The 15840-nt window shown below is 37.6% G+C and overlaps 1 protein-coding gene across 1 annotated transcript in view; it reads left to right on the top strand.

The window, feature by feature from the left end:
- Window positions 1-15840, top strand: part of IFT56 (intraflagellar transport 56) — a 51239-nt gene that overhangs the window by 12147 nt on the left and 23252 nt on the right. The window contains exons 5-12 of the mRNA XM_068401479.1: window positions 3414-3463; window positions 5135-5280; window positions 6595-6766; window positions 7176-7250; window positions 8477-8579; window positions 11547-11602; window positions 13400-13453; window positions 13865-13928. Coding sequence (XP_068257580.1) covers window positions 3414-3463; window positions 5135-5280; window positions 6595-6766; window positions 7176-7250; window positions 8477-8579; window positions 11547-11602; window positions 13400-13453; window positions 13865-13928 — 720 coding nt within the window. The remainder of the gene's footprint in view (window positions 1-3413; window positions 3464-5134; window positions 5281-6594; window positions 6767-7175; window positions 7251-8476; window positions 8580-11546; window positions 11603-13399; window positions 13454-13864; window positions 13929-15840) is intronic.

Genomic DNA, 15840 nt, shown 5'->3' on the forward strand with positions numbered 1-15840 from the left:
GAGCAGGGCGTTGTTTCTCAGGGACAGGAGAATAAGGTTTCCTCTGGTCATATTTTCTGGGCTACCTGACTGGAGCCTTCTCAGTACAGTTCCATTCCTACCAGCTCCTGCCTGTATATGTTTGATGTGTTCTACGTCGGTTAACATGTGAAGTGCTGCTATAGCGTATGCATTATGTTTGCTAGATGGGATTTGTTAATGCTGGATGAGTGACCAGCATTGCCTTGCACAAATGAGAGGGCACAAATGCCAGATTGTCCATGACTGTATTTCATCATCATCTTACTGCCTGTGGCAGCAATATGGAACCCACCAAGAGTCTGAGCTGCCATTTCTAGTGAGCTTAACTTTTTGTTTAATCATCAGTGAAGATAACTGTCTTCACTCTTATTGTAGTTGTTTATTATACTTTAACAAATACTTTGCTAGGTGCCTGTTAAGTGTCAGCACATAAAAATATACAGAGCACTTTTAAGATCAATGCCAACTATGACTTTAGGGCCTAGAACATCAGCATTGATCATGACAAAAATTCTAGCATACGAATACCGGAGATATATAAGAGATATATCTCCTAGCTAGAAAGAGATATATCCTATCCAGCTACTTCAGTGATGTCTTCAGCACAAGGCCAATACTAGACCTGGAGCAGGGTCCAGTTTGTTGCCATGCAGCATTGTCATCATGTTCGTTATGATCCCTGGATTACTTAGTACTGATTTAATTAACAAAAAAAAAGTACAATTGTCTTCTTGAAAAAGTAGGACAGGAAAAGAAGATTGTGCTTCTTTGTGGCATTAATAGATCAGTGACAATGAAATTTGGTAGCAGCAGAGAGTAATAAAAGAACAAGCCTAATGTCCCTTAAAAATAATTATCTCTGAGGCAGTTGTATCACTTCCTGCTCCAGTGATTGACAACAGCTTTATCCAATATTCATAACCAAATTCTTTCTGGAAACTGATCTGACCTTGTTCACGTTTCCTTGTCTTCCGCAAAAAATGCATTTGGCACTGGCAGAAAAGAAACTGCTGATATCCAGTGTTTCCTTGGTTCTGCTTACTATAACGACAGGAATTTTTTTTTTTTTTTTGGTTTTGCCCCTCCTTCTCTGGCTGTCATTATGTAGAAGAGTCTTATTTTAAAGAATATCAAATGGATAATATCATATAGTATCTTCTGAAGCAGGACATTTTTTTCTCCCTCCGTGTATCCATGCACACCATCAGAACTCAGGTTTCATCTTTTGCCTGTTTTTAGATGTAAAATAACGTGGACTAACCCTACAGCTTTTGCCAATAGGTAAATAATACTTTTGATGTCAGATCAGATGCCAGGTTTGCGAGGGCAGCACTGAAACAAGAATTCCTCAGTTTAGATTCTTGAGAGAGTATTGCTTGCAAGTCACAATTTTCACAGTGAAATTAATGCTAAAACCCACTCAAAAAAAGAAACAAAACCTACTCAAAAAGGAACATTGGTGTCTTTACTCGTAGTACTGTGATTATACAATATGTTATTTTCAGTGTAAATCCCACAATCTGTCCTGCTGTATTTTTGGAGTCTTTGATGACCAAATGTTTTGAATTGTGAAGGGTGGTTGTGGTTGGTTTAAGTTTTGCACAAAAGCACATGTGGGATCCATGTGCAACCCTTCTAAACTTTGATATTGAAACCTATCAATTAATGTTGGGGCACATATGGAGTTACCACAGTATCATTGCTGACAACATTTTGAATAATATGCATTTAAATTAAGGTACTCTTAACGTTCTAACTCAATGGGTGAAATAATTTCTAGAATGTACTATTGTGTCAGTTATACTGCTGTTGCTGATTATACAATATTGATTGTAGATCAGAAACACTTTCTACTCTTTAATAATTAGGCTAATAAGAATTTCCACATACATCCTAGATTGAAGACCATTTAGCTTCTTAACAATTTGATGCTCTGTCAGTAATAACTTGCAAGATGACGTGGTTTTGTTGAGAACTCTCTCATACCACCTTTGCCTTTTGGGACTTCTCTGTCCTAGCAGTTCTTTAAAGATACAATTCACTGTCCTCTTTTTCTAGGAATATGGTTAAATAACACAGCTTGTGAAGGAGAAAAGGGCAGAAATAATTGCTGTGCCTGTCAGAAGTAGGTGGACAGCCTTACACTGCCAACCTGATGAGGATGGCCTGGGTTTTGGCATTGCTCACTGTTATACAAAGTTTTCTTACTATGTGGAGAAAGAGTAAGAAGTCTGGAAATCTCTCCCTAAATTGCTTTTAAAAAAAAAGAAATTAACTTATTACTAGAAAATTCCATCTTGGAGGGGAGTGGTTTTGTTGGTTTGAGCCCTCTTTCATGGTTTAGGATGTCTGAAGAATTATAGCTTTGTGTTACAGGCCATTGCTTTGCTAACTCTGCACTTTCGTGGCCTCATAAACGCAGTAAGTAATTCTGCTTTCTGTAAAGATTCCATGTACGTCCTTTCTGTGGGACACAGGTTGCCAGCTGGTTGATCTGAGCAAGAATGAGAGTGCTCATTAACTGAGTAGGCTAAAGAAAATACAGGAAACAAGAGAAGGCTTTTTGGAAGACTGCTTGCAAAAGAAATTAATAGCTCTGTTGGATGAGGACCTTTGTCACTCTCAGTGAAGCACAAGGCTCTCTCTGGTGACTTAAAGCTCTACAGTTAACAATTTGTGTCATATGGAGTGAGTTAAATGGAATTCCTAATCCTGCTAGAGCAAGAAATTTCATGAACTTTGGTGGCTCTAGAAAGGAGATGTCTCCCTTAAATCTCTTGCCATAGCTTAGTTTGAATCTTATCTGCTCTGACTGCAGGATTCTTTCATGTGTCTTTTGTTCCTAAGGACACAAGAAATATTAGAACTAAGTATAATATAATGTGCATACAAAACAAAATGGTAGCAGCGATGCATTTTGCAATACACTGGAAGTTGACAAGATTCCTAGAATTGTGAATCACGACTTACTTCAAATATGACACATCATAGAAGGAGCCTCGATTATGAGTTTGTCTGTTCTGCTTTGTATTTTGTAAAAGATGTTGTGCTGTGTGTCACTTGTGCAAAAACAGAGAACTATCCAGAAGGCCCTGCAGGCAAATGATAGTGCAATTCATAAAAGTTTTCTGGCTCATGGAAAGCAGAGGCCAATGAAAAGTTATTCTCAACAGGGATTTCAAAAGAAATGGGCAGGGAATGAAGATAGGAAGCAGGAAACCACTCTGAAATTGGTAGGACCTGCCCTGGGGCATGACCTGCAAAGAACTGTACTTGGACTAGTTGATGAAAGAATATGGGTGCATGTATGTCTATTGAGAAGGGGAGTTAAAAATGAAAAGAGACACTGTGAGTTGTTCTTTGTAGCGATACTTACTGAATTTTCCTTACAGCACCTAAGAGTCGTCTCCAGAACCGTTTACTCTTTCACCTGGCACATAAGGTATGATGTCTTTTCTTCACTCATGCTTTCTTTGTTTTCTGTTCAACTGGGTAATGTGTAATTCATGCTGGCAACATGGCAGAATAATTAAAATGTCTGTGGTGGCAGGAGATCAAACATTTTCCACAACTAACCTACTGTATTCAAATGTGGAGGAGAAAGTAAGTGTGAAAACATGATCTCAGAATAGATGCCCTCAGCATGTATCTAAGGAAAGTCTTACCAACTCACTTCACATAAATCATACAACAGGAACCTGATGTATTTTTGATCACGAGGAACCTGGGACTTGAACAGAATCAGAAATTTATAAGCCGCTATTTTTATTTTTCTTTGAACTGTACCAAGTTTTCCTAACTTGCAGCTGTCTTATACTTAGCAATTTGAGCAAAATGGTCTATAGGCTATTACTGATCCTCCTAAGTCATTCAGTATCCAAGAAGTAATATTGTTTAAAGCATGCAATTTACTTTAACTTCAACAAAAATTAAATGCTTATTTCACTTACCACACATAGATATATTCCCTTAAATTTGGTTTCGTACCATCCTGTATTATACTTAACAAGTAGTGTGCTGCTGAAGAGACTGAGTTTTGGGTGAAAGAAAGTATAAATCCTGAATGTTAGCTTTGATGTCAGATTCTCTTTACTTAAATCTGTTAAGTTTAAGAGAGAAATTTTAAAACATTTTTGTAGTGGCACTGGCATTTACAGATGTCTGAGATAAAGAGAAGTTGAAGAATTCCTAGTTCACGTAGTTAGTCTTTGGAAATAATGGGGTTTACGAAACTATGAAGCCCACTGCTGTTCTGTTCAGCAACTTCTTTTGCCTTTGTATTGTAGTATCATTTTGTGACTGGCTCAAAGAGAGAGGAAAAGGATTTGCCAAAAACTGAGCAGATAAATTAAAAAAAAAAAAGTAAGATAGAATTTGTGTCTAAGAGAAATTCATAATTACTGTTGAATCAGCTGAATCAGCAAAGGGAAGCACTGGAATAAGTGATTTGAGTAGACTAATTAGGTGAATAGCCTCAACTTTACTATTGTAATACAAACATAACAGGTATGTTTAACTCTAATCCTTATTTTTATCCGTGTGTGTGTGTGTTATGTGCTATACAGCAATGCTTTTAAAAATAAATCATTTAGTTAAAGTAACTGGAATTTTAAGGCATTGATGACAGAGAATTTGTTAGTGCTGTAAAGAAGTCTCATGAAAATTAGTGCTGTTTTGTTGGCAAGTCTTGCACTTTTCTGCTATCCATGAGAAATAAGATTTGGATCTACAAACAGCAAAATTTCTGCTGGCTTGAACAATAACAGTCAAATCTTGTGTTGCAAAATTCTGGCTGTGAAATAATTAATTCAGATTATCCCTTCTTACCCATCGAGGCACGTGACATGTAATTATGTCTAAATCACACCTTAAAGGAAAACATGTGCTTAGTTTTAGCCTCACAGTTATCTAGTTTCAACTGGTCTGCCTCTTTAATGTTTGGCTTTCTCCACTGGTCAAATTAACTTGAAAGTAACAGAGATTTTCCAGATGTTTAATATTAATCACCTGCTGTTCACCAGCAAGGACAAAACTAATTCAGCTAATTAACCTAAAATGTTTGGTTTTTTTTCCTCACTGAACTCTTCTGAGAATGTATCACACTGTTTTTTAGTTCAGTGATGAGAAGAAACTGATGAGCTCTCACCAGAACCTGCAAGACATTACAGAAGATCAGCTTAGCTTGGCATCTATCCACTACATGCGGTCCCACTACCAAGAAGCTATTGATATCTACAAACGCATCCTTCTTGATAATCGGTGGGCATCTCTACTCTAAACCTTACTGCAGTGTCTCTGATACTCTTGGTATTTGAATTCCATTTAGCTGCTTGGTTTCTGAAAGTAGGAATTTTCCACAATTACTATGTCCCTTTCCCACCACAAAATGCACACAAGTTGCAACCCCATCAATGTTGTTCATTGCAAATCACTCTTGAAAAATGCATGTTTAAAAAGAAGTCTGCTCTCCATTGCTTTCTTGTAGTGATGTTTTCATGTAATTCATTCTGAGATCTTTTTTTCTTTCATTACTTATGTCTTCTGAAATGATATATGGAAGCAGATTATGTACCTGCTTTGTCTTTTTCTTTTTCTCCCCTTGTGGTGGCCAGTCTGGTGACCCTTGTTTGTGATTACTGACTACTCCTTAACCTCTTAGCCTTTCTGAGAAGTGTTCAGTTCTTAGTTTTTATGTAGAGAGTTCCTTACATTCCGTTAAGTCTGAAATTCTTTCCATTTCTATTTATTGTGCTATGACAGTTGTTGATGTTTTTTTCTATCATATTCTGTTCTTAGTTCAGAATTTAACAAGGAACAAATTGAATTCTTAAGTGGCTGGAAGTATTGTTTAATAAAATAGAAACTGCTGTCCCAGAATACTTAGCTATCTTTTGTCACTATCTCCTCTTCAATGCTTCAGAGAAGTCTATCATAATGTATATAAGTATGTCATGTAATGCTTGGGGAAGAGATTTTAACCTCCAAGTCCCGTAGAAGCAATCACTCAAAGCTAAATGAGTAACCTTCATAACAATTATCCTTTTTACTTACTGTTACCACAAATGCCTGTCTTATTTCTGTCTCTAGTTCTTCTGGCTTGATAGCTTGTAATGGCTTGTAATTATTTTTGAAATAATTGTACTTGATATAAGATAATAAGATCCATTAAAATATTTTCAAAGTTTTATGTACATATTAAATGTCTCTGCAAGCATTGCATAGAAAATCCTATTCTGCCAGGCCAAATACAGTGCTCACTTTCTGTGCATTTCCTTAGTGTGAAGTTGCCACCATTTCCCAGATTTGCAAACCAACAGTTTTGTAGCTAATTCTGTAAAGCTGCAGTAGCTGCCATTGAAAAAACTAATGCGAATTTGGATCTGGATCTATGCCATCTTACCTAACAAACTAGAGCTCTAAAGATACCTAATAAGCATTTTGCAGAAACTCCGGTTTTGATGTGCTTGTAAAAGATGTATATACATGTAAGAGCTTTATCACTGATTTTAATGTTTTGTAGTATAATTATCTGGTGGGATTTAAATGTTCTCTTTAATCCCCTCTTTCCTGCAGGGAATACCTGGCTCTGAATGTATACGTGGCCCTATGCTATTACAAACTGGATTACTACAATGTATCACAGGAAGTGCTAGCTGTTTATCTTCAGCAAGTTCCTGACAGCACCATTGCTCTTAACCTTAAGGCTTGTAACCATTTCCGACTTTACAATGGGAAGGCGGCTGAGGTATCTATTGGGCAGCCCTTCAGTTCACCTTTATTTTAGTTCAAGATTCTGTACAGGTTTCTTTTCCTTGTTATCTGTCTTAAGGCCATTATCAAAATTATTGATTTATCTTGTCATTGTGTCCTTCTCTTGGGAATGTCACCTATTTCAGTTTCCCTGGTATTAAGCCATCTGTCCACTTGTGTGTACAGTGGTCTTACTCTTTTCCCAGTCCACTTTTGACCTTGTGACTGTATGTATTATCCAATTGCTAAAATCATCACATAGAAGTGGGAAGGCAAAAATCTTCCAGTGACCCAGCACTGCTGGAGATGTCTTTCTATCAGCTTTGGGGCTCATATGAAGCTCTATTTATGGTTGTGTGCTTTTTTGTTTTCGTGTTAAAATTTTGGAATGTGTGTAATTCCAGGCAGAGCTCAAGAACTTGACAGACAGTGCCTCATCATCTTTTGAGTTTGGCAAGGAGCTCATTAAGCACAATCTGGTGAGTAATGTATTTCTCAGATTTAATATGAACTGCACTCATTTGTAGAGCTTTTCTTGATGATTCATAAAATGGAATATTTTGGGAATTGTAGACCCAATTGAATCTCTGCTGCCATATAAGTCCCATTGCAGAAATCCTACCTGTATAATCAATGTGCCATCAAGTGTATTTTTTTTTCCTGGAATTTTTCCCTGTTAGTTTGAGACTGTGTCAAGAAAATAATAATGCTGTTGCTTTTCCCCCGAAGGCATTTTAAAATAATTTATGTCCTGTAAGAATACCTTTGCAAGATATTTTGTGGAGCCTAGTCAATAAGGACACTGTAGAAATCAGTCAAAATGCATGACTCTGAACTCCTATTTAGTACAACAACAATGTGAGTGGAATTAAGATAAATCAGGAAAATGGACTTCATCCAAAAAATACATAGTTCATAGGAAGAAGTTGATAGATCATAGGGAAAAAGATGCTGATAAAAGCCAAAATACTTGTGTGTTCTGCAGTAAAACAGTCACTAATCACCTGTTAATTTTCCCCGCAGTGGTATTATTACTTTGCTGAACAACCAGTAAAAGTAGATTGCTCTTATTTAATAATGGGCAGTTGCTTACTTTATCGTTTTTCAAGAGCAGTCACAACAAGCTAACACTTTTTTCCCAAAGAGTTAAAACCACTTTCAAACTGGACTTTTGTAAATTACCATTCTTTAGTTTGAATGTTGGTCTTTTTGCCAGTGGTTTATTGAATACATATGTTAGATTTTGTTGGAGGAACTGTCATGTGAAACCGAAGTATGAAGAAGCGATTGCTCCTGATCATTGTAGGATCTTGTGGCATTCTAAATAAACGTAGAGGTGTTAGCCTAATTCTTTCTTATGAATACTTCATGAGCAAATTGTAATTCTGTATGTGTTCCCCGCCCTCTTGTCTCACACCATATTATTTTTTAAAATCATTGATATATAACGTATCACTGCTTTGAGCTGCTAAAAGCTGAATTAAGTTAATCTTTACTGATGGATGAAATACTTTATATTCTTCAGAATAAAGATTGTCACATGTTGTAATTTTATAGTTCTATTGAAGCACGGATTATGCTAATATGAGTACCACTGACCTTTTCCTACTGTTAATACAGGAATTTAAGGATTCATTTCCTTGAATTAAGAGATCATAGACAAGATTTTGTTACACAGTTATCAATATGCTGCTTTTCTCTGCAGGTGGTGTTCCGAGGAGGAGAAGGGGCTTTGCAGGTCCTGCCTCCTTTGGTTGATGTTATTCCTGAGGCAAGACTTAATCTTGTGATTTACTATCTCCGGCAAGGTAAATACACCTTCCTCTGGCTCTTTCATAGCTTCAGGGATGACATTCACTCATCTGATCTCAACTGACTATTCCATGAAATGCTTTTTTTTTTTTCTTTGCAGTAAAATGTAATTTATTTCATTTTCTGTTCCTCTGGAAAATAGTGATGTAAGAGTTCCTATGGCTTGCAGAGAAGTGCTTTAATTGTGTACAGTCAAATAAATCTACTTCAGGAGAGTATTGGAGATTCCTTGGGTTGTGGGAGATGGCTTTGGAGATGGTGGTGTTTATAAGTTTATAGTGAGAGGACCTCTCCTCTGCCTGAATACGTGAGAATGGTAGGCATATGTCCTATGAAGGCAAGGCCAACAATTTCTGTAAACACAGCACAAACAGAATAGGAGCCAAAGTGACTGTGAACAAGGCTACAATTTGTGAATAAGACATTTCATTCCAAATCTACTTTACAGCTCTTAAAGAATTCATGTAGGTAGCCAGATTCCATTGGAAATTATTTTCTACTTGTTTTTCTACTTGTTTTTCTCCTTAGTTGGCCAACTCCTTTGAATTTTATCTTTTAGTTACAGAGCCATTCCTATTCTTCAATTCTCTTCCTTTATTCAACTGTGGGTTGACTGGCAGAGCGATGAGTAGGTGTTTAACTGCATCTAATATAAGGTTATGCGATGACTGCTTTTCCATCCACTGCTTTCTTATAAGCCTTAAAAGGTGATATAAGATGTTTTGATGACCAGAGCATCTGAAAGCAGAAAAATGTCGTTTCTTACTTTTTAAATAAATAAACTCCATGCCTGCCTTTTTTTTCCAAACTGTTGAAAAATTACCAGGAAAAAAAGGAAGTATATTCTGCTGGCAGAAGTAAGTCACACCAACTTTATATTCTTTGCATCCCAATAAGTTCATCAGAAAATCTGAGCATACGTAAACATAGTACATTGAAAAAGCTCTATGAGCTTTTTATAGTGTGATTGACTTGGAGCCCATTTTTTTTCAGCCTGTTGAGCTTCTTCTCAATAGCTGGGAGCTTTCTCCCCAATCTTTTATCATCTGCAAACTTGCTGAGAGTACTCTCTATCCTATCATCTGGGTTGTTAATATAAGACATTCAACAGTATCCGTCCCTGGGAAATTTGTTTAGTAATGAGCCACCAGTTGGATTCTGTACAACTGATCACCATCCTTTGGTAGGCCAGCCAGTTTTCCATCCCCTTATCATCTTTCTTAGCCAGTCCTATCTCTCAAGTTTGGCTATGACAAAGGTATAAGAGATCATGTCAAAGACCTTGCTAAAGTCAAGCTATACAGCATCCACTTACTACCCCCTTGTCCATACAACCAGTCATCCATTGGGTTAGTCAGTACACTTTCGCATTGGCAAATCTGTGCCTGCTGTTCCCAGCCACCTTTCTGCCCAGTATTATTTTTGCTAATATCAGTTTAGGTAATACTGGTATTATTACCAATTATCATGCCGAATAATATTGTTAATATGTGTTTCAAATTAAGTTCTACTTACACAAAAGCAAAGTACATCTTCTGCATCACTTAAAAATCAGTCTTGTTTACTCATTTGCTGTCAACCTTGCAGTAATTTTAATTACTTAGGTTCTGTTCTTCACTGTGGTACACAAATGACTTGCATACTGCCAAGGAGGCCAAGGGGAATTAGGATTAGAACCTCTTTCCTGGTTAGGCTAAGTTTCCGTTTTAAAGTCTTGCTAGTGCAGTAGCATCAGTTAAGAATGTGAGAAATCATTACTTCTAATGACTACAGCTGTCTCTCCAAAACTTAACAAGGTCTCTGATAAAGGTAGGCTTGTGTTAAGACATACTCTGAACTGGAACGACTGAAGAGCAAACATGCATCCCATTTTTTTCCACTCCTTAAGGTAGTGACTTTTAGCAGGGTTTGGGGCCAGGTATCTAATCGTAATCTGCTCCAGTGAGCTTTGCTTGAGGCTTCCGTTGGAGCCTGAAGAGCATAGTTCTGTGTTGATGGTCTACACTGATGAAAATAAGGGCTGCTGTCATATTTTTGGTGGTGGTGGTGAGCTGAGCTAACCAAAAATAACAAAACCCCTATTTCTAGTAAAATAAAAAAGTGATGACTTTTGGCTAGTATAGTACCTTATGCTGGCTTACTATGTGACTGCTCAAGGGAATGGGTAGGAAAGCAGAGGGGTTGGATGGGAGCCTGGCAGATTCAATGTATATTGCTTTAAGTCACCCTGGCGTAGACCCACAGTGTATGGGTGGTATGTACTAGCAAAAAAAGTTTTGTTTGTAAGGCTTATTCTTATGGGCAGCTGGTATAATGCTGTTTTAACAAAATTTTGCCAGTAAAAAGGGCATCTGCACTAGGTTGCGTTACGAAGCAGACCATAGTGCCAACAGCTTTTTTGATTTAGGTAAAGTTTAGGATCTCTTCAGCTTACTTATTTCTTGGATGGGAAGGAAGTTGTTTATTGAATTCAAACTTTACATTTAAACTTTTATAATGCTTTTTGCTTGTTAGAATTAGGATCAGGTAAGAGCTGCTGGACAGATTTGGAAATATTGATAAGGAAAAGATGAATTTTCCATTCAGAATCATGTTACCCTGTCCTCCTTGAAGGGTAAATAAATATGAGAAGAGAAACGATAGGAAGATGACGGATTTATTGTCTTGACCTTGTACTGTTGAGAAGGCAGCCACTGGATTATGAACAAGGAGGCCAAGTCATCTCTACTAGGAAAACTGTAGTAATAAAGAAGCTATCACCCACTCCATGTTTGTGCTTTGAGTTCTAGAAAACCATCACCATTGTGATATAAATTCACAATGATTTATAGTTACCTTTCTCCCCCTGCCTAAATGCTTTATTTCTTAGTCTGTGACTATTGGGGAATGTTGTAGAGGATGAGTGATATGTTCTAATACAGTGTGCTATGGGTTGCCATGCATTCTAATGTCTCATATTTCAGATGATGTGCAGGAGGCTTATAACCTGATTAAGGACCTAGAACCTACAGCTCCACAGGTAATTGGAAACTGATGTCATGGTACAAAAAAGACAGAAGTTAAGTTGGTATGAAATCTACCACATACAGAACTAGTATCCTGAGGACAGCTTGCCCCATTCCCACTTTTAAAACTTTTGTGTTTTCCATCTTTTTATCAAAAACAGACTTAATGTGCATGCATAAATACATATGAGCATATATGAGTACTTAGCATGTTTATTGCCATACCGCCTGGGGTCAATAAGAATACAGGTCTGTTGTGTGCAGACTTGATTCTAGTGAGCTGACCATTAGTGCATAGATCAAAGTTCTCTTCTAACCACAGCTACTTGTCACTTCTGCCCTGGTGATGGTTACCATCCCTCAGATCTACTAGCTCAGATGCTCCTGTGGTTTGTCCTGAAACCATTTCAATAAAAATGAGCTAGATTAGATTAAACACTTTAAATAATAGGTCTTTTCTAATTCCATCTCACTTTGGCTGCAATGAGTGAGAACTGCAGTGTCCCTTGGCTGCTACTGTAATTTTCTTTTGTGGCTGTTCCAACATCTTTAGTCTCTGATTTATTCCTCTTTGCAGTTTATTTTCCAAAGGTGACATAGCTGGGCATGAAAGGGACCTTTCATGAGTCTGTGTGAGGATTAGATGGAGGGAAGGAAAAAGAAAACCTCAAGAACACAGATCTGGTGATTCCATGCTGAGGAGTGTCTTCTGCTGTTGCTTTTCACTTCTTGCATTTTTTCAGTATAGCAAGACTTACTTTAACAGTTTTCTGCAGCTATAGGTCCTTTAGCCTCCATTTTCCCCATATACATGCCTAATATAAATAACACGATATCATTCTTGATCACATTTTGAAATTAGTATCTTTGTGCTTTTTTTTCCATTTTCCCACTCACACTTGGAAGGAATTCCCGCTAAGACTTGCAAAACTGCTTGTATATCCCCCTTCAGTTCTTCTCAAATTTCGTCTTTGTCATGGCATCTATAGGATAATAATTTGGCATCTGTAAAAGAGTTGGTGTGCTAAAATGATTACTAAGCGTACTGGCTAGTACTCTCAGATTGTTTCCTTGCACTCCATTGTTGGTCTGCGTACATGTCTCTCTCTCTTTTTCCGTGTTTGTATCTGTGACAGGGCTGTCCAGGTTTATCAGGGGTACCTACTTCAACAGGTTTATAGCTATAACTCTTAATTGTAAGATTTGAAAAAGACAAATGAGTCTCTTACATGCTGAGAAAATCTTACTCAGAGAAGAATTAAACTATAGTTGTATCTCATAGTAGAGATTACAGGGTACTCTATTCCTATTCCTAATTTCAGTAGAGTAACATGACCACAAAGCACAAATCTCTTGACATTTTTGCCTTGATGAGAAACGCTTTGCATTTTGGAGCAAGGATGGTAGTGGTTATAGTTAACCAACAGGCATACTTGAAGTGGGATCTGTGCATTAATATAACTATATTGCACTTGATTATTGGTCATGTGATGGTGAAGAGGGCATGATAGTATGTTATGGTGTTCCTTCTGGTGCATTGTCTTTGAGCATAAGACGTACCGGAAAACACACTACGGCTTTGCATCCCACGTATTTAGCAGAAGTGCCTAGCTAACAGGTAGAATGGATTTTTGGGGTAACTTTGTACTACTGTGCTGAAGCGCTATCATAGTATCATAGTAACCAGCTACCTATTAAACTGAGTTGGGATAGAGTTGAATTTAGGAAGAAAATAATGTGCAAGTAGGCTTTTATGTCTCTTTTCAAATCTTTACCTTGTCTTCTCTGATCCTTTTTACTTTTTTTTTCAGGAGTACATTCTCAAAGGAGTGGTAAATGCAGCACTTGGACAAGAAATGGGCTCGGTGAGTGAAGCCCATGAGGTTCTCTAGCTTCTTCAACAATAGGATGTGAACAGATTTGTAGGGACTGGAATGGAATGAAAGAGGCAGTTGTTTCTCATTTAGATTGCAGGATCTCTGAGTCTCTTAATCTTATTTCATGCAGAGGCAGTGAAATGCTAATCTCTGTTGTTAGTCGTGGCAATAAATCAAGCTGAATTTGGCTTCTCTGTCCTGCTTCCAAAAAACCTGTTTGCTTTCTACAGTGTTCTTGTGTATCTAGGCACATACAGTGGCACATTTACCTCTTCTGTTTTTACTTAAGCCCTGATTTGTCTGTTAGTTGCTCCCCATCTGTTCCTCAGAGCATATTTTTACTGTGTTTTGTAGCATTGACTCTGGAACCCATGTTGGATTTTTTTTTTCCTCTCCCAGAGAGATCATCTGAAAATTGCTCAGCAGTTCTTCCAGTTGGTGGGTGAATCAGCCAGTGAATGTGGTATGTTTGAAATGTTCTTTCTCCATTATGTCATCCTTCTTACAATATCCAAATATATACCATCATATCTTTGTCTAACTGCTGACTGTTAGCATGACTATTGCTAGGCATTTTGTTGCTATAGTATGAGTAATAGAAAATCTAATTTATAGTCTAAAACAAGTTTGCAAGTTTAAATTAGAAGGCTCAATTAATTCTAAACCTTACTACATGAATTTGGCTGGAAGAGGCTATGCTGCAAACTGCTAGTCTTCACTGATAGACACTGTGGCAGCTTGCCTTGGACTAATAATCCCCATTACAGAAACAGAAGACAACAGCCTAATTAGATGAAGTGTATGGCTGAAACCTCACAGGTACAGACACTCACAGGTACAAATTAGGACTGCTAATGAAAGCCTGTTGAGTACGTAGAGTCCTAGCACAGAGTGTGCCCTGGAACTGAGGGTGATAAAAACACAGAGGAATTTGGCTACAGACAGAAGTGGAGGCTCTGGGACTAACTCCTTGGTTGAATCAAAAAAAAACATGATAAAACCCAACAAAAAATCAATATATTTTCAATACTTACTCTTCCATATTCAATAACAGACCAAAACAAGACATTGTCTTACCAAAGTAAACCCAAAAATCCCAAATCAAAAAAGCCAGTAGTTGGAACACAGAAATTCAGCTGAAATGGGGCTTCCCAGTTTCCTTTGTAGGCATTGTCAATATGATTATTTCTTTAGGTGGGTAACTTATGCATGTTTATGGTGTGACAGCTCATGGTCCTCAGAGACAGAATGCTGTCTCCTGTGTCCATGGTGACTAAAGAGAAAGAGCTCAAGAGACAGAGCGGCAGCACTGATGAAACTTGCAGAAATACTGTTGAGCCATTCTGTTCCCCTTGTAGCCCTTGTACTGTTAAGGTCGTGCAGCAGAGAACTTCACGTTGGAAGGCTGGAAGTGGTTCCATCGATGAGCCTTCCCTAACACATTCCTCTTGCGTTGAGGCTATCCCTTTAGAGTTGGGATTCCAGCTAACACAAAGAAGCAATATGAACTGTAGTAGTGCAGGACTCCGTTAGTGGGCATATAGCTAACTGGGTTTGTGATGCCAGTAAAGTCACACAGTCATTGATATAATGGTGGTGGACCTCTTAATGCCCATAACAGTCATGCAGTTGTGATGAGTGACCATAGCACACACGGACAAAAATAATAGTCTGAGAAAAGATATCCTGAAAAGACCTATAGTGAAGTTATAGCCTAAAACCAAAATTGAAATTGTTAGGAAACTGAAAGTCTTAATTTTACTGTGAGATATTTTTAAACTCATATGCAAAACAAGATAGAGAGGCTGAGACTTGAGGTATGGTTGAGGGGAAAAAAAAAAAAGAACAGAAATGTAATCAGATTAGGAAGGTGGGTTAATTGAAAAAAATGAGCCTATGGGAAGGATTGGTTCCAACTAAAGGTAAATGGAAAAATTAGTACTGCAAGCATCTTACACTCTTGGTACTTCCATGTAAAAACTGCTTTGTCATCTTTTTAAAAACTTGTGGGAGAAAGCTGACATACAGGAGACCACATAGTTCAAGGTAACTCCTTTAAACACAAGATAGTGTGAGCGTTTTTTTGTATCCTCAAGTGAAGGACAGGGGGAGGTCAACAAACTGTAGATAGGAAATAGAAGAGGCAAACAGAGTTCAGTTTAGATAGGACATAACAAAAAGCAAAAACATGAATGTTGCCCGAAAGTGGGATCTTCTACTCGGTATGCAAACCAATACACACAGGGTCGAGGTATTCATTTCATTGCAGATTTGTACAAAGCTGGGAGCTAGGTTATATTCCACAAAACTAGCTCAACCTGAGTACAAAATCATCACAAATTTATAGGGAACAAATTATCATATTCCCTTAATAC

This window comes from Nyctibius grandis, chromosome 5 (assembly GCF_013368605.1).
Source record: "Nyctibius grandis isolate bNycGra1 chromosome 5, bNycGra1.pri, whole genome shotgun sequence".
NCBI classification, from domain to species: domain Eukaryota; kingdom Metazoa; phylum Chordata; class Aves; order Nyctibiiformes; family Nyctibiidae; genus Nyctibius; species Nyctibius grandis.